Here is a 20,391-nt window from a genome sequence, read left to right on the forward strand (position 1 = left end):
ACTGAGCGCTTTTGGGAATGACCTGAATTCATTCACCATAATACACAGAACAAGTCATTAGGCACAATCGTTACTATGATCATTAATACGATCGTTTAGTCCTTCTGATCCCAGCAAAAGAAGGAGCAATGTGTACATTTAGCGAAAGATTAACAAAAATTTTATGGTCAGCTTAAAAGTTGCGATCAATGACACACAAATGATTTTTTCATCGTCTGCATACACACGAAACAATTATTGCTTAAATTCAAACGATATAAAGATTTTTTGGTGTAATAATCGGCCTATGGAATGGTACCCTTAGTCCTTCCCAGGTGCTGGAAAAAGATGGATCCAGTCCTGGGAAATTGGGAGAAGTTTCCCAGGACTGGGTCTATCTTTTCCCTTTACCCAGGGAGGAGCGGCATGGAGCGGAGCAGAACTTAAAGAGGTACTCCGGCCTGGGGGTATTTTTAAGCTATGGCCGGGGAGGGGGTGGTTATTGTGTGAGCTGCCACATGAGATGTGATGTCTCAAGGCAGCTCAGCCATTCAGCGGCCGAGGCGGGACTCCGATACGGCTGCTGAATGGCTGAGCTGCCTTGAGACGTCACGTCTCATGCGGCAGCTCACACCAGGAAGCGGCTATGGGACGGGTGTACCGAGTGGCGCGATCCGGGCACCGGCGCTGGAACCGGGGAGGTAAGTGACCTCCGCCATCCATAACCACCCTCTCCCCGGCCATAGCTTAAAAATACCTCTGGGCCAGATGAACAGAATCCTGATGGGAACGAAGAGCTTCACTTCCTTCCTACTGTAGATTCGCTCTTCTCTAGCACTTGGCACCTGGTAGACAATGAAAAAAAGAAGCAGGTAATCCAATATACCGTCAAGTATTATTATGCCTTTTTTATTTATATTATTATATTCCACATTAATTTTGGATGGAACATTTATTCTAAGAATCCAAGTAATGAACTTTTATGTTGAAAGAGAAGCCCTGAAGATCAGTTTGCACACTTAGAAATTGAATTTGTATAAGACTGTGCCTCCTGTGCTTTTCTCTTTTTATAACCAAGCGTTTTTGTGCTGATATCCTGCCAACAGTTTGCATAAAAAGAGTATGGAATAGTTACTGCATGTAATTGTGAAACAGCTTGCCTCCTGATAGGATGCTCATTGTGAATCATTCTGTGTATGGTGGCTGTCCCAGTTAATATATGCTAATTATAGTTTTATTCTCTCGGGGAAATATAATTGTAACACTCACATACAATACAGTCGTCTTTGTTATCACATATTATTAACTCTCAGCCTATGTAGTATAGTATTGCCAAGTCAAGGATATGATGTGACAGACTTAGGGTACTATTAGAGGGGCCGATTGGGGCCCGATAATAAATGTAAACGAGCGCCGATCTATTCAGTCTCCTTCCCCCAGTTCTCAGCTATTTCTTTCTGCTGAAGACACAAAAATCTGTATGTGAGCTTTTTTCTCTGTCTCCCCCTCCTCCCCCCTCCCTTCTGAGACAGCTGATGTAAACAAGTCCTTATCTTTAACTTTGTAGCAACTCTGTAATGCTGGGAGGGTCAATCACAGTGATCTTATCAGCAACTTGGCCTCAGAATAATCCAGCATTACAAAAAAAGCTGCAAAGTTAGTTACAAAGTGAACATTTTTAGACAGAATTTTAAGTGTAATTCTAGACTTCATGTTCTGCATAGCCCAATGTGGAGAGCGTCATTGCACCCTGGGTAGTTTGGGCGCCGAGGCAATCATACAATACCAAGTGAGGTTTGTGCAAAGCCATTCTCTAATAAATAGGACCGCCCAGTGAGAGCTATATTTCTCCAGCGACTCTGTACTCACAATCTGCCCCTACCCCAGCTACTTGTACCGTCAGATAGAAGATGTGCCCTGGGGTCCGTTCGGCAGGTGATGCAATTATTGTCCTAAAAAACAACTTTTAAACTTTCAACCCTGTGTCAAATTGGTGTGGCCTAGACTACCCGTACCCTAGGCTTGCACCGGCTCTCTGTCCCTCCTCACCACCCTCTTCATCATTAGGAATGCTCCAGGCAGGATTTTTTTCTCATCATCATTTATCTGAACACTGCACATGTGTTGGATCATTAAGGCACATGTGCTGTGTTCAGACAAGTGAAGAATAGGAGAAATTCTGCCAGGGGCATTCCTTATGATAAAGAAGGCGGGGAGGAGGGATGGTGCACAGGTACTCTAGGCCAAACCAATTTGACACAGGGCTGCAAGTTTAAAGTTGTTTTTTAGGACAATAACTGAATCACCTGCTGAATAGACACCAGGACAGATTTTGGATTAAAAGCAGCTTTTCGACGGTATAAACGGTTGGGGGGGCAGATTGTGGTTACAGAGTCACTTTAAACTGTGCAGAGTGAGAGGAACAGCAACTCTGAAAGAATACTTTAAAGCAAATCTGTAGCCACCCCGACTCCCAACCCCAACCGTTGGTACTATTCCGCAGCTTGACTCAATCCATGCATAGTGATGGGGTCCATTTGCCTCCTGGTGTAGTTGTTCTTGGAAAAAAACATCTTTTATTCTGGCGATGCATTGTCAAAAAAGCAGGGCCTAGAGCAACCGTACCCTAGGTCTGCAATGCCTCTCTCTTCTTCCTTCTTCTTCTTAGCTACTGTATGCCCCAGGGGCAGGTAGGACATGAAGAGAGAGGTGCTTCAGGCCTAGCGCATGGATTCTCTAGGCCCGGCTTATTTGACCCTGTGCCGCCAGAATAAAAGATGTTTTTTCCAGGAAGACCAGCACCAGGAGGCAAACGGACCCCGGCACCAGGCATAGATTAGTTCAGGCTGCAGGACAGTATCAGCCATTTGGTGGGGGTCAGGGTGGGTACAGATTTGGAGAAGACAGGAGAACAAAAGCTGCTGAAGTGTGAGGAAGAGGACAATATATTCCATAATTTTATGACTACTGTTAAACTTTAAAAAAGAGCTATAATAGACTGATATTTAGAATTTTTTAAAATTGTTATTATGCTGTCTCATTACTGTTAAGCATTAGAATTTTAAAGTACAGATTACACGATGACAGATTTATGAGCTGCATCCTAAGTTCCTATTACATTTACAATGAGAATAAAAGTTATTGTCAGTTTTCTCCATCAATGCCACCTACTAATTCGTTTTGTTCATAGTTTTCAAGTGATACTTCAATAAATGAGGTTTTTTTTTAATCTATCCTTTAATTTTGTGCTCAAAATTGCACAGTTGTTTTCTTCAAATTATGTTTCTCCTCTCCTCAGTTACATTCAAATATCTTCCAAAATAAAAATGTACTTTATGCTTTTAAACCCAGAAAAAAGAAATTATAGTATAAAATGGAAGTTATTACTAGACTCTCATTAGGCAGACAGGCAATGGTAGAATTGGCATAGATGTGATAAGAGAGAGCTATTATAAGTGGTTTATCATATAAAATATTCAACTACCTTAAAGGAGAAGTCTGGTGAAAATTTTTATTAAAGTATTTTACTGCCAGCTAAAAGTTATACAAATCACCAATATACACTTATTACGGGAAATGCTTATAAAGTGTTCTTTCCCTGCACTGACTACTGCATCAGGGCTTCACTTCCTGGATAAAATGAGGGCAGGGGGACACTGAGGGACACAGGGCACTGGAGGGACACTGAGCATCCCCCTGCCATCATCCTCTCCAGCAGCCACAGCCCGCACAGCTCTGGGAGTCGGGTCGTGACATTACCATGTTATCCAGGAAGTGACATCACCATTTTATCCAGGAAGTGACATCACCATTTTATCCAGGAAGTGACATCCCCATGTTATCCAGGAAGTGACATCACCATTTTTATCCAGGAAGTGACATCACCATGTTATCCAGGAAGTGACATCACCATGTTATCCAGGAAGTGACATCACCATGTTATCCAGGAAGTGACATCACCATGTTATCCAGGAAGTGAAGCCTTGATGCAGTAGTAAGTGCAGGGAAAACAGTACTTTATGTGAATTTCCTGTAATAAGTGTATATTGGTGATTTGTATAACTTTTGGGGGGCAATACAATACTTTAATAAAAGATTTTGCTGGACTTCTCCTTTAAGGCTATGTTCACACAGTGAACTTTAAAAAAAAAAAAAAAGAATGGCCACTGTTTTCAATTAAAACAGCGGCCGTTCTGTTCAGCCTGGGCAGCATTGTGTTGAAATCAATGCATAGACTTTTGTTCCATGCACACACCACACCGACAACGGACGTTGTTCAGTGCGGCCGTGCAAAAGAATGATCGTGTCAATTAATAACGGCTGCTCATCCGTGGTGTTTATGGAAATTGCTTAATTGATTGCCATGCACACCCCAAATGGGCCTTATGGAAATAAATGTTTCTTAGGTTGTCAGAGCTCTGACAGTCGCAGAAACATAAAAACACCGGCCGGTGTTGGGCCAGTATAACCTAAAGGCTGCATTAGGATGGGAGGATGAGACGCAGCAATGCTGAGCTGAATCAGCAATGCAAGTCTGTGTCTCCGACTGAGATCACAGCAACTCCAGGGACAATCCACAGGCCTGAAAAGTATACTTGTCAGCAACCGAGTTGAGAGGTGGTCAGTAATATGGGCAACGAGATGTCAACTATAGGGAGGTTATACAAAAATATATAAATAAAAGTAAGCAATTTTGCTAATGAAAAGCAAGTGCATAGTTGCCTACTTTTGCAATATATGACAAATAACAAAAAGGTTTGTCTACATGCTGATTTAAATTAGGCGCACGCAGAGGCAATGCCCCCTCTTCATACGGCCCTTATTCAATCTCTCCCCGCCTCTTTGGCGCAAGAGGGGCAGAGGGCTGAGATGCAAATAAATTATTCACAAAACAAGCATTTGCCACTACGTCATACAGTATGATAAACTTAAATGTCCCCCATAAGGTAAACATCCCAAAATCTTATTTGTTGTACAAACTGTTTGACCTACAACTATTCTACTAAACGTGGAATCACATTTCTAACTCTACTAATGCTTTGTTTCTGTATTTGTTTCCAGGGCTATGATGATGGCTTTGGAGAGGATTATGATGAGCAGAGCTATGAGGATTACGAGGATAACTACTCAACGCAGCTGCAGAGGTATGTCCAGTATTCCTGACCACGGAATGAAGTCCTGTACAGTATTATACCTATAAGTCTATGAGGGATCCATGAGTTACTGCCATTATTCACAGTGTGTAAACCTTGAAAAGTGTGTGTGTAACCCCATAAAGGTGAATATCCATTAAGGAGACTTATAACATATCCACAGGATTTACCATAAATGTTGGTCAAGCAAAGTTTTTTTTTTATTGCAGAAATCAGTAGTATAAGTGATTTTAAGAAACTCTGTAATAGGTTTTATCAGCCAAAAAAGCCTCCTTCTGTACTCAAGAAGCAATCTCCCAGCCTCCCCCCCCTGACTTCTTATCTGTGCATTATCAGGCAAACACGTCTTCATTACAGAGAAGCCAGTGAAGACGGGTTCTGCTCTCTCCATTCTATCCTTATGGAGGGGGGAGGGGCCGAGGGAGATGAGGGAGCAGGAAGAGGTGACATGAAGGTCAGCTGTTTCTAGACTGTCTGGGCACCTAAGATGCTGGATTCAGGGGTCAGAAAGGTCAGTGCTTATCTATGAACTTACTGAGAGAAGATTGCAGGGTGTTGTGCTTTGCAAGACTGCTCCGTGCTCTGTCACTCCTAACAGCCCCTCCCCTCTCCATAGCCACATAATGGAGACAGAAATCCTGCTTCTTCTGAAGTGAGGGGGGAGGCTGGGAGATTGCTTTTTCAGTCCAGAAGGAAACTCTTTCGGTTTATAAAACCTATTACAGAGTTTCTTAAAATCGCTTGAACTGTTGATATTTAATGTTTTCAAAAAATGACCCTGAAATGACAGTTACTCTTTAAGCAAATTACCAAACTTGACAGATTTGACAGTTTTCAGTTTCCCGACCACTTCTGGCAGCTACAAAAGGACAGGAGTTGGCCATGGAGAACTCAATCTAAAGATCGGTGTGGGTCCCAGAGGTGGCACATGGCACATCCTGTAGTTATGCCATAAGTGTCCTAGATGAGTATACCCTATAAGGATGCAGGCAATTTTTCCCTTCAGGATATACAGTAGCTCAATTTTTGAAATCTCACCTGTCTTACTTTGAGTGGTAGTTAGTGATGAGCAAATACTGTTCGATCGAATAGATATTCTATCAAATAGTAAGGTATTCGATCTATCGAATATTATCAATTAGTTCACCGAATATTTGATAAATATTCGATAAGTGTTCAAATTCCCCAGCTTCTGGTTTTTACCTCCAAGTGGTCGAATAGATGTTTTTCAATAATCGAATACTTGTTTCCATAGACTTTAATGGGATCGAATATTCGGGAGATATGCGTACGAATATCGAATACTCAAATATTTCACTATTCGCTCATCACTAGTGGTAATAAATTTTTGATGCTTTAACATATCCAAGTATTTCTGAGACAGTTTCTTTTGGCAGATTCTATTTTGTTTTAGTGGTAAAATTATGTCACTACAATAAGCAAATATTTGCGAAAATTCCATAATTTTGTTCAATATTTTTTAAATTTTTAATTCTTTGTTTGTAGTTTCCCACATACTAGTACAGTGGAAATTACTCCCCTCATTGAGCATTTGGATCCTGTAGATGTTTGAGGGAAATTTTTTCGCATTGGGCCACAAAAATGAAAATTTACATTTTTTTCCAGTAAAATTTATTTTTGACTAAAAATTTCTCATTTCCGCAAGAAACGTAGGCCTAAGCACCCTAAAAATTTTTACACAATTTCCCCAGAGTAGAACACTTCTCTATAAGTGGTCATAAAATTTAGAAGGGAACAAGTGCCATCTGGCATGTTTAGCTCAAGAACCGCTCATGAACACTGTGAGCATTTGTGCCACGGCACCAGAACAGTGTAAATCCCAAAGAGGTGACCCCTTTCTAGAAACTACACCCCACCCATTAATCAAACTGGTGAAAAGTAGAATTGTCTTAGTTGCCCCTAGAAACCAATCAGATTCCACCTTTCATTCCTCACAGACTTTTTGAAAAATGAAAGGTGGAATCTGATTGGTTGCTAGGGGCAACTAAGACAATTCTACTTTACACCAGTTTGATAAATCTAAAAGTATTTGAGGAAAGCTTTTGGCATTAGCCTGTAAAAAGAAAAATTAATTTTTTTTTTCCAAATAATGTGTATATTTAACCCAAAATTACTCATATTCGAATTGACATTAGGGTATATGCACCCCACATATTCGTACAGCAGTACCCCTTATGTAACCATATTCTGCTGTTTAGGCACACAGCAGGCCTCATGGCTTAATTTCCACTACTAATTCTGTAAAGTAAAGGGAAAAAAAACAATAGAATTTTTCATTTTTTATGTTTAAAGTTGTATTTTTTAATAGCACCATTTTGGGTTACATGAATTAATAAGATAATGGGTTTCTTTTTTTGCCATGGTCACCTTTGCCGCATAACAAATAACAAGTAAATTTGTTTTTCCTATGGGTTACTGCTAAATTTATTTTTATTTTTTTTATTCTCAGTTTTTTTGTTTACTACATTTTCACAATAAAAAAAACTTTATTTTGAGTCATACTTGATTTTTTTTTTCTTTTACAACATTCACTGTACAGGTACAATTTGATAATTTTGTAGTTTGGGTCATTACAGATGTGAGGATGCCAATTATGAGTGTATGTTTTTGGATTTTCATATGTTTTTAATGTATTTAACTTTATTGGTTTAAAGCAAATGTATCATCAGTACATTTGCTTTAACCCCTTAGTGACCGCCGATACGGCTTTCTACGGCGGTCACTAATGGTCCTTATTCTGCTGCCATCAGCTTTTTACGGCGATGGCAGAGAATAAGGCTGCGGGGCCGGGACGGCCCCCACCCCATCCCCCCGGCTACCGGAGGTAGCTGAGGGGTTGGGGCAGTGTGTGAGGTCCGTCCCGGCCCCCCCCCTTACCGACGATCGACGCTATTAACGTTATAGCGGCGACCGTCGGTAAAGGAGATTACCGGTGCCGCCGCCGCCTTTCATCTCCCCCCGCCGTGAATCTACGGCGGGGGGAGATGAAATAACTGTCCCCCAGACCTCAGATCAGCCCCCCCTAGTGCCCCAATAACTAACCCCCCTCCCCCGGCGGCCATCATTTCCAAGATGGCCGCCGCCATCGATGTGAACCGACTAATGTCGGTTCACAGCGATGTAAAAGTTAAAATGAATGAAAGCCCCATGCTCTCCGCCACCGGAGGTAGCGGAGAGCATGGGGCAGTCATCGGGGACCCCCCTGTTTGGTCCCGGTACAAGCGATCAGCGGTATATACTATATACCGCTGATCGCTTGTGCCATGTGCTCCAGGCACTTTTTATCCCCTGTCACCATGAATGATTGGTGACAGGGGATAAAAACTGATGTCCCCCCCACCCCCCAAGTCGCCCCCCACCCCCCCTGTCACCCCCCACCCCCCCTGTCACCCCCGTCCCCCAGTCACCCCCCCTTCCCCATATACTCACCGGATCCACGGAGCTCCTTCCTCCTCGACGTCCTGGCTGGTTATGAAGTGCGCATGCGCTTCACAACCAGCCAACTCTGAAAATTTAAAGTGACAGAGACCAATTTGGTCTCTGTCACTGAACTATGATTACTGTGATAGAAAATATCACAGTAATCATAGTAATACAGTGAAAATGAATGTGTAAAGTACAAAAAGTGACAAACATACAAAAAAATAAAACACACACTTTTTATTATAGTAAGAATTGCAGTTTACTCCCAAATTACCCCTAACCCCTCCCCAGATTACCCGTAACCACCGCACGTTGCCCGTAACCACCGCACGTTGCCCGTAACCACCGCACGTTGCCCGTAACCACCGCACGTTGCCCGTAACCACCACACGTTGCCCGTAACCACCGCACGTTGCCCGTAACCACCACACGTTGCCCGTAACCACCACAAATTGCCAGTGACCCCCTCCCGATTGCCCGTAACCACCCCAAATTACATGTACCCACCCCAGATTACCTATAAGCACTTCAGTTTATCAGTAACAATCCCAGATTGTCTGTAACCCTTCCAGGTTGCACATAACCCCCCAGGTTCCCCGTAATCATGCCAGATTACATGTAACCCCCCCAGATTGCACGTAACCACCGCGCGTTGCCTCTGACCACGCCACGATGCCTCTGACCACCGCACGTCGCCTCTGACCACCGCACGTCGCCTCTGACCACCGCACGTCGCCTCTGACCACCGCACGTTGCCTCTGACCACCACACGTCGCCTCTGACCACGCCAAATTGCCAATGACCCCCTCCAGATTGCGGTGCCCATGCCAGATAACAGGTATCCACCCCAGATTGCCTATAAGAACTTCAGTTTATCCGTAACCACCCCACATTGCCCGTAACCACCCCACGTTGCCCGTAAGCACCCCAGATTGTCAGTAAGCACTGCAGGTTGCCCGTAACCACCCCACGTTGCCCGTAACCACCCCAGATTGTCTGTAAGCACTGCAGGTTGCCCGTAACCACCCCACGTTTCCTGTAACCATCCCAGATTGTCTGTAAGCACAGCAGATTGCCCGTAACCAGCCCACGTTGCCTGTAACCAGCCCACGTTGCCTGTAACCAGCCCACGTTGCCTGTAACCAGCCCACGTTGCCTGTAACCAACCCACGTTGCCGTAAACACAGCAGGTTGCCCGTGACCACCACACGTTGCCCATAACCACCCCTCGTTGCCCGTAACCACCCCACGTTGCCTGTAACCACCCCAGGTTGCCGTAACCACAGCAGGTTGCCCGTTACCACCCCATGTTGTCCGTAACCACCCCAGATTACCTGTAACCACCTCAGGTTGCCCATAACCACCCCTGGTTGCCCGTAACCACCCCACATTACCTGTAATCTCATTTTTTTTATTCTATTTTAGTAACTGCGCTATTCTAATAACCATTACTAGCTGCAATTTTGCTCCTGTAAATTGGCGCTCCTTCCCTTCTGAGCCCTGCTGTGTGCCCATACAGTGGTTTATGCCCACATATGGGGTACCGTTGTACTCAGGAGAACCTGCGTTACAGATTTTGGGGTACGTTTTCTCTCCTGTTCCTCGTCAAATTGAGAAATTTCAAACTAAACCAACATATTATTGGAAAAATTAGAGTTTTTCATTTTTACTGGCCAATTTTGAATACTTTCCTCTAATACCTGTGGGGTAAAAATGGTCACCACACCCCAAGATGAATTCTTTGAGGGGTGCACTTTCCAAAATGGGGTGACTTTTGGGGGGAATCTATTCTGCTGACACTACAGGGGCTCTGCAAACGCACCTGGCGCTCAGAAACTTCTTCAGAAAAATCTGCACTGAAAATGCTAATTGGCGCTCCTTCCCTTCTGAGCCCGGCTGTGTGCCCATGCAGTGGTTAATGCCCACATATGGGGTACCGTTCTACTCAGGAGAACCTGCTTTACATATATTGGGGTGACATTTCTCTCCTGTTCCTCGAGAAATTGAGAAATTTCAAACTAAAGGAACATATTATTGGAAAAAATCGAGTTTTTCATTTTTACTGTCTACTTTTGAATACTTTCCTCAAACACCTGTGGGGTCAAAATGCTCACCACACCCCAAAATAAATTCTTTGAGGGGTGCACTTTCTAAAATGGGGTGACTTATTGGGAGATTTTACTCTGCGGACACTACAGGGGCTCTGCAAACGCACCTGGCGCTCAGAAACTTCTTCAGCAAAATCTGCATTGAAAAAGCTAATTGGCGCTCCTTTCCTTCTGAGCCCTCCTGTGTGCCCATGCAGTGGTTTATGCCCACATATGAGGTACCTTTTCACTTAGGAGAACCTGCGTTACAAATTTTGTGGTACTTTTTTCCTCTTGTTCCTCATAAAATTGAGACATTTCAAACTAAAAGAACATAATATTGGAAAAATTTGAGTTTTTAATTTTTACTGTCTACTTTTGAATACATTCCTCTAATACCTGTGGGGTCAAAATGGTCACCACACACCAAGATGAATACTTTGAGGGGTGCACTTTCCAAAATGGAGTGACTTATGGCGAGATTTTACTCCGCTGGCACTACAGGGGCTCTGCAAATGCACCTGTCGCTCGGAAACTTCTGCAGCAAAATCTGCATTGAAAAAGCTAATTGGCGCTCCTTCCCTTCTGAGCCCTCCTGTGTGCCCATGCAGTGGTTTATGCCCACATATGGGGTACCATTGTACTCAGGAGAACCTGCGTTACAAATTTTGGGGTACTTTTTTCCTCTTGTTCCTCGTGAAATTGAGAAATTTAAAACTAAACGAACATATTATTGGAAGAATTCGAGTTTTTCATTTTTACTGTCTTCTTTTGAATACTTTCCTGTAATACCTGTGGGGTCAAAATGGTCACCACACACCAAGATGAATTCTTTGAGGGGTGTACTTTCCAAAATGGGGTGACTTATGGGGGGTTTTCTCTCTGCTGACACTACAGGGGCTCTGCAAACGCACCTGGCGCTCAGAAACTTCTTCAGCAAAATTTGCATTGGAAAAGCTAATTGGCGCTCCCTTCCTTCTGAGCCCCGCTGTGTGCCCATACGATGGTTTACGCCCACATATGGGGTACCGTTGTATTCAAGAGAACCTGCATTACAAATTTTGGCGTGCTTTTTGTCTCATATTCCTTTTGAAAATGAGAAACTTTAATCTAAACGTATATATTATTGGAAAATTAAAATTTTCAATTTTTTTACTGCCTAATTGTGAATACTTTCCTCCAGCTCCTGTAGGGTTAAAATGCTCATTATACCCCTAGATTAATTCTTTAAGGTGTGTAGTTTCCAAAATGGGGTCACTTATGGGGGTTTTCAGGATACCAGACTTCTAAATCCATTTAAAAAAAGAACTGGTCCCTAAAAAAATCAGTTTCACAAAAATGTGATAATTTGCTGATACATTTCTAAGCCCCATAACACCCTAAAAAAGTAAAATATGTTTACCAAATTATGCCAGAATAAAGAAGACATATTGGTAATGTGACTTAGTAACTAATTTATGTGCTACGACTTTCTTTTTTTAGAAGCAGAGAATTTCAAAGTTCATAAAATGCAAATTTTTTAAATTTTTCATGATATTTTGATGTTTTTCACAAAAAACACACAAAATAGTGACCAAATTTTGCCACTAACATAAAGTGCCATATGTCACGAAAAAACAATCTCAGAATCGCTAGCATACGTTAAAGCATCACTGAGCTATAAGAGCATAAAGTGAGACAGGTCAGATTTTGAAAAATTAGCCTGGTCATTAAGGCCCAAACTAGCTGCAGCACGAAGGGGTTAAGTTTTGCACATGGATAGAATGGTGCCGGTGCCACTGTTCCCGCATACAGCGCCTGTCTATTCCCGGGCACTGGCCGGGGGTGACGCACTGGATCTATTACCGGGTGAGGAATAGATCAGTGTCGGACTGTCCCACCACAGGACCGGAGAATCCTCCGGAGGCCCCCAGCTTTAGAACCTGCACTAACACTGACTGACACGTCGTTTCTCACTGGTTCTACATTGGTGGGCCCCCAGGATCATTTCCTTGTTGTCATTTATAACTAAGTGTGTGAGAGTTTTTATTTTTGGTGAAGTTTAAGTAGCCGGCCATGTGATTAGAAGGATTTCATGTAATTAATAATGCAGTTCTTATTCTACGCCTTATTATCCATGTATAAACTGACACTCAGAATAAGGATATTTCATACAAATTACTTTGAAGCCCTTCCCTCTTTGTACTCTTCTTAGCTGCTAAGCCTCGCATGGTGCTGGCTTCGTCCTGTAATATTGCTAAGTACCAGTTATCATGCTTTGAACACACAAAAGCAATAATTGATTAAAGGCTTAATCCTATGGTTTATAAATACTAATTAGAATACAGAATTAGACGTCTGTGTTTTCACCTCTTATCTGCATTGTGCATCACAAGCGCAGTTACCGCGCACAAAGGAAGCTCATTCTTACAAGGAAGTTAAGTACATCCTCGCACTTTTTGTGTTCTGCTGTTCAGCAAAATCCTAACACATTGCTTTAATAACAATCTCCACATCACCAGGGGATACATATATTGAAGACTTTGCCTTTGTGATAGAATCACTATAATACAAAACCAACCAAGGGTTTTAGGTTTTAGAAGTTGATGCAATAATATAAAGGAGCAATCAATGGTTAAGCCTTCCAAATATTGGCTATAAATAGTGCTGACCCTACAACACTACTGTGCCGTCATATTAGACTAATAGGTTACCTAAGCCAAAATCCCTCATAATTTAGGGTAGTAAGAAATGCAAGTATGTTAACGATATTAAGTGTAATATAAGTGTCTTACAAAATCATTCTAAGGCTATGTTCACATAACATATATTTTCGTAAAGCAACGGCTGTGATTTTTACGAAAATATACGTTACCTTGCTGTCTATAAGATCCCGGAGATGGTATACGCTCTGGCCGAGATCCCTAGCGGCGCCACAAACAACTGACCCTATCAGTGCACACTGTTAAGCGAGCAGCTCCGGCCATAGCGTGTAGTGGAGAGTTCTGATGCGGGCGCGCATGGATACGCCCGCATCGGAACTCTGCAGCTGCAAAGATTATCTGTCCGGTACTGCAGTATCTTTCCAGAGACCGGCCGGGTCACGGGTTGGCCAGTCTCATACGTTGTGTGAACATAGCCTAAGGCCGTGTTCACACATGGTATGGACAACAGGCATTGTTGCATTGACTGCATAGAAATTATAACGACTGGAGTCGTGGATCTGCTGTACCACCACTAGCAACATAAGCTTTACCAGGGAGGTAAGTCTAAGGGGCCCCAGTCTTTACCAAAGCCCCTAGGTCGCTACCCTTGGCTTAGGTTGCTAGTGGAGGCTGGTGGGGTGCAGCAGGACTCACGACAGGAACTACGGGCAGGAATCATGGGGCCACACGCTAGGAACCATACAGAGGATCCAACAGAGGGGTCAGGAAGATCCATGGATTTATAGGGGAGTGTTTAGGTGCATCAACCAATTAGGGATGTACTGTCCCTTTAAATCCGCAAGAGGCGGCGCATGCCCTAGAAGGCAGGGACATGCACGCCAGCCAGGGCAGGACAGAACAGGTGCGTGAATGGGTGAGGTTCAATACATTGTGTGAACAATGGCCGTCGTTTGCATTGACTTCAATGCAACACATTTCAATATGAAAAGAACGGCCTTTAAAAAAAAAGTTGTGTGACCATAGCCTAAAAATGCAAAAAGAATGTCTTATGTATAAAAACAAGATTTGTAACAGATCAAAGGATAGACATGTATTTACCTGTTGGCTATAATAACTAAGCCAAAAAGTGATTTATAAAACATAACATGTATTAACTCCTAAATAGTATATTTCAAAGTTAAACGTACTTGTATATTAAGGCCATGTTCACACAACGTATGTTTTGTATAAATCACAGCCGTTGTTGCAATTTGCAAATAGGGACTGCTGATCAAGCTTTGCCAGACCGGGCATCCTCAGGGGTACATGGGACTTAATACTAATAATGCTAATTTGATGAGAAGGAATACAGAGGTTTTATTGTCACAGAATCCCTGAGAAAAACAACTGTTACATATTCCATCACATCAGCATCTCCATCTGGAGCCGACACACTTCAGCAGTGCCTGCGGCTCCATAATACATGAACCTAGGGGCTCTGTGCACAGTCCTGGAGGCCTAGGATGCGGATAGATTTTCAGAAAGTAAGGCTCTTTTTTTATCAAGCATTTAAGCAATAAAGTTGATATAAAGTTTCTTGAACCTGTTTCTCGACCTAATTATAGCAGTAATTTAAAGGGGTTGTTCACCCCAATTTTTTTTCTTTCAAATCAATTGGTCCCAGCAAGTGCCAGAGATTTATAATGTACTTCCATTTAAAAATCTCAAGTTTTCCACTACTTATCAGCTGCTGTATGTCCTGCAGGAAGTGATGTATCCTCTCCAGTCTGACACAGTGCTCTCTGCTGCCACCTCTGTCCATGTCAGGAACTGTCCAGAGCAGCAGCAAATCCTCACAGAAAACCTCTCCTGCTCTTAAAACTGGAAAAATAGCAGGTCATACAGCAGCTGATAAGTACTGCAAGACTTGACTTTTTTTTTAATAGAAGTAAATTACAAATCTCCAGCACTTTCTGGCACCCGTTGATTTAAAAGAAAAAAAAATTGATGAACAACCCCTTTAAGGCTATATGCAGTTTCACATATTATTGTACTGGAATGATGGACACCCCAGATGTAAGTGCCTATTTATTGGCCCAGGCAAAGCCTCCTTCACATTTCCATTCTAGTTTTTATTTGGTTCCTTTCCATTGCAATAATCTAGGTGAACTCCTTTGCTGGCAGCACTCATCAGCTTCTCCAGCGCATAGCTCCCCCTGGGCAGGACTGAGACATGCTTTATTGCAGGCAATTAACCTATTTTATTTCACAGCACACGTTTTAGACCCTTTTATTAACAGGTTCAATACACTTGTTACTTTTTATAGATCAAATTAAGTAAAGGTTAGATAAAATGCGACCACAGTTCACATATTTCATCCAAAATCTCATCTCAGCAAGAAATGCAGTTGTCAGACAAAAGTCAAAGGCTGGATGCTATGGTACACACCGGATAATAAGTGACACAAAGAAGATGTTCTTCACGTAACCTTGCTCACATATTGTGAGCAGTGCTTGTGTAAGGGCCCCATTCCATGGGACGATTATCGTTTGCATAATCGTTAACGATAAACGATCCAAATGACCGCTATTGCGAAATACCTAAAATCAGCCACGCATTTACATGGATCGATAATCGTTACTTATGATCGTTCTTGCGGTCGGACGACTTCTTATTCAATGCGTACGATTTGCAAACGAGCAACGATAAAAATAGGTCCAGGTCTTATTAAACGATCAACGATTTCTCGTTCGGTTGTTAGTCGTTAACTGCTATTCAAACGAACGATTATCGTTTAGATTCAAACAATTTAACGATAATCTGAACGATAATCGTCCCATGGAACAGGGCCCTAAGGCTGGGCTCACAACAGAGGCGTAGCTACCATAGAGGCAGGGTAGGCAGTTGCTACTGGGGGCCCGTGCAGGTGGGGGGCCCGGGGGAGAAGGTAAGAGCGTGTGTGCTTCTGCTTAACTCCTTATCTACTGCAGTGTGTAAGTGACCCAGTGTTTACTTACATGCTGCAACACAAAAAAGGGTTAACTAGCTTTACTCCTCTGATAACCTCTGACCTCTGTTCTCCAGCTGCAACCAAGTAGGAAAATATGCAGAGCTCTTTGCGGAGGTCAGGGGTTATCAGTGCACCATCATATGTATGCACCATCACCATGTATACATATATATATATATATATATATATATATATATATATATATATATATATATATATATACAGAGCTTTGTGTTGTGTGTAGGGGAGGGGGGCCCCTTAAAAATTTTTGCATGAATCCGTGAATCCTAGCTACACCCCTGGCTCACACTATGTTTCTGCCATGCGTTTTTTTTTCCACCTGTTTTTGCAAAAAAAACGCATAGAAAACAGATGCAATCGCTGGCATCCATTTTCATCCATTTTTCCATTGACTTCCATAAAAAAAAAAAAAAACGGATCTAAAGGCATCCCTTTTTTTTTAACTTACTCAAACATAAGGTCAAGTACGTTTTTGTGTATGTTAAAAAAAAAAACTGATGCTTTTTGATCCCTTTTTTTTATAATTGAAGTCAGTGGAAAAACGCATGCACACAATTCCATCCATTTTTTCATCTGTTTTTGCAAAATAAAATATGCAAAAACATAGTGTGAACCCAGCCTAGTATGGACTTTTATATGTGTTTATTTCTATGGTATGTTCTTACTCAGTCAACAGTAAAGCAATGAAATTGAGTTAGGAAGGCCTGTTATATAATTGATTACACCAGAAAGCAATACTTGATAACCTTAAAGCATTTAACGGTGCGCTGATCTTGTCGGTTACCGGTAGAGACGTGAAAGCAGTCACACGCAACTAATTATAATGTGACAGGTGTCAGCTCGCACTACTGGAGAAATTCACTTAAGATCCAGTTTAGTTAGCAACATGTATAAAGTCTTTCCGGGGACATATTTTATGGAGTTGTCACATCACCGTTAGTCATTTTATTTATTTTTTTTACCTCTACAAGGATTTCAACCAATCTGACATTATCCTGCCAGTAACTCCCACCAAAGGCAATGTGCGTTAAACAGAGAAAATTACACAGACTGTCTTTTTGCGTATGCTGAACTGTCTCTTTATTTAAAGGAAAAGTTCAGGAGGGAGTAAATAAAACAATTACGGGGAGGGGGGAAATAAAAAAAGACACTATGCTTACTGCTCCCAGTGCCTGCGCTGTGCTAAGTCATGTAGCTCCCAGACCATGCCGGCTGTCATCTTCTCCTGGGTTCCGGGTATGTCATGACCTAGGATCCACGTCACAAACTGGTGGGGTTTAGCCTGCTTAGCCAATCAGTGACTGCATCAATGTCCCGCCCCATTCACTTACTGGCTGAGGGGGGCATCCGTCAGCTGGGTTGTGACGTACCCAGCGGAAAGCTTAGAAGACAGCCAGCTGGGTCCAGGAGTGGGACGTGGCTCTGCGCAGGCACCGAGACAGGTGACCATAACTTGTTTTTTATTTTCACCCTATCCCCTGACCGTAATGATTATTTTACTTCCTGGACGGACTTCTCCTTTAAGATTTAGATGAATTTCCACCAACATATACCCTATGTAAATAAAAAACAAAAACAAAACTCTATTCTGGTTTACCATAGAAAATTCATGTCCCTAGGCAGCTAATAATGCTGTACCATTTGTTAAATTTGATATTTTATAGCAAATCATAAAGCATCAGAAAGTTAAATAAAAAATTTATGTTAATTGGGGCCTAAAATTTCCAAAAATACAAACAACTACATAAGTACATGTCAAGATAACATATCTTCCTCATTTAGAATTCTAATAAATTGCACAGGATAACAATGTGTATAAGGGAAGTATTAATAATTTTTTGTGTGTAGGTTTTTTTTTTGCTTAAAAATTTGCAACTTTTCATGTATTTTGGACAAAAGGCATTGCACATTTACAAGAAAGGTCATGTAGGGTCATCTAGGGCTCTTTAATGATTGGCATAGATATGAAATATTTTTAAGGTTTTTTAATTATAGGTGTTAAAGTGATACTGTCACTCCACTTTTCCTGTGTGATGTTATTGGCCCAATCAGTTAACGACAGTGTCACAAAGGTGGGGGTTTGTGTCCATTGAGCCCCCTTTGCCTGCCTCAGTCCATTGCTGTTATTCATGCTCCCCCTGGATGAGACAGGGAGAGGGGGGTTCAACGAATGCTAAGCTGTTACCGATGGTGTCAATAACAGGACACTGGAAAACGGGTGACAGGTTCGCTTTAACAGATTATTCAGTCAAGCTCTTTAAGTAATGTTAATTACCTTTTGATTTTACTTTATAGTGTTCCAGAATATTATGATTATGGACATGGGACAAGCGAAGAAAACTACAACAATTATGGTAAGATTGGCGCTTCAGTTCTGGGCATACGTATAATTCTGCTATCGTCAGTACAAACTGTATGAACATTTGTCCAAAAAAAGGAGCAGGAAAGTATAATCTCAACAAGACAACCCTTCTTAGTTTCACCAAATTTCTATTATAAATTAATTGCAAATAACCATATTTTTCAGACTATAAAATGTACCCGGACTTTGGACAACAGATTAATTAAAACTCCCTGATGGTCTTAGTAAGCGGAGGAGTAAAAAGCACAGGTCATAGAAGCCAGGGATATAATACCTCGGCCCCTATGCAGATGTATTCCTCTATAGAGATAAGTAGTGAGTGAATTTGCCGAACGTTCGAGTTCTGCTTGTTTCAGGCATTGTTTCAGCTGTTGTGGCAAAACTGCCCCAAAAAACACATAAAAAAGTAATGGTGGAAACAGTAGCATCACTCTCTTTGACCCAGTAAGGCCTAGAACAGCCAGATGATGGTGGAATCGGTAGCAGAGACAGCAATCTCGTTGACTCAATAGTGCTTAGAACAGCCAGTTGACGGTGAAAGCAGTAACAGAATCAGCGTTGGGTTTGGCTACTGGCTAGAGTGAAACTCAAACTCTGTGTTCACCAATCCAGGACTGCAGGATGGCAGGTGGAAATGTTATCACTGGATCTTACAGGTAGCTGCACACCTGATGGCACCACGACTGCTTGTGCTGCCTCTTCTCCCACCATCACTGCTAGTTCTGTTGCTCTCGCTTGTCATAAATAGGAAACTTATCCTGACAGTTGCTTTAAAGTGATAACTTCACCAAGGAGAGCTGTGGACGGCAGGGGGTCACTGACGGACAATTACGGCTATTTCCCTGTCAGACATGGTTTTAATAAAGGACTAAAGATATTACCTGACGGGTGATTCACTGGATTAATTTCATCCAGCAGCGGTGAATGACTGACAAACAATGACGGCTATTGTTCTGCCAGACACGGCCTGCATCCCAATTCAGCAGAAGTAAAGATCATCTGGCCAGGATTGCAGTACCGGCCAGGATGATCTTCAGTAACACTGGCCGTTCTGTTTTCCGGCCGAATCACAGAATGGCTGGTGTTGTACTAAGTGGGAACATGGCCTGAAACTGCTGAATTAATCCAATTGTTGGCAATTATCAGCTGTGAATTGTTGGTTTGTTTCTGTGTTTTTATGGTTTTCATTGCCACTAAATTAATTAATTACAAACCTATTTGAGTATCTCAATTTGACAAACCGGTGGCCAGGGCATACAATGTGATTAAATGTCGGTCGGTTTTTGGGGGCATCAGTGGAGACTCTTGATTGAGTACTTCATTGGAATTTTTTTCACTGTTCTCCTTGAGTTCAGTGATAACTGTGTTTTGTTGGTCGATTTGCTATTGCCCCAACTAGTCAGAATCCTACTCCACACTGACGAGGGGCAAAAACCCCGAAACGGCTGTCTGTGGATGGAAGCCTGCCTTGGCAAGCCCTTGTCATGATTGCTATACTCGCACCTTGAGTTAGACATTGACAAAAAGGGGCCACCCTAGTGTTTCCCAATTTATGTTCCAATACTCGCAACCGAGTGGGACTTAAGGGGCTATTTATCAGGGTGGTGTGGTGCTCTCCCTATCATGGAGGCACCCCGTGGCAACAGGCTAGAGATATCTGGCTATCCTGTGTTTTGAGACTCGCAACCGAGGCTCCACGGACTCCTGTTT

General features: G+C 42.4%; 1 protein-coding gene across 2 annotated transcripts in view; it reads left to right on the forward strand.

The window, feature by feature from the left end:
- KHDRBS2 (KH RNA binding domain containing, signal transduction associated 2) overlaps positions 1-20,391 on the forward strand; it is a 180,826-nt gene that overhangs the window by 144,755 nt on the left and 15,680 nt on the right. For both annotated transcript variants that reach the window (XR_011363480.1, XM_069973408.1), the window contains exons 7-8: positions 5,041-5,123; positions 18,615-18,673. Coding sequence is in view for 1 of the 2 variants with exons in the window: in XM_069973408.1 (XP_069829509.1) it covers positions 5,041-5,123; positions 18,615-18,673 (142 nt within the window). In the remaining variant the exon portion in view is untranslated. The remainder of the gene's footprint in view (positions 1-5,040; positions 5,124-18,614; positions 18,674-20,391) is intronic.

The sequence above is a fragment of the Dendropsophus ebraccatus genome, chromosome 6 (assembly GCF_027789765.1).
Source record: "Dendropsophus ebraccatus isolate aDenEbr1 chromosome 6, aDenEbr1.pat, whole genome shotgun sequence".
Lineage (NCBI taxonomy): Eukaryota > Metazoa > Chordata > Amphibia > Anura > Hylidae > Dendropsophus > Dendropsophus ebraccatus.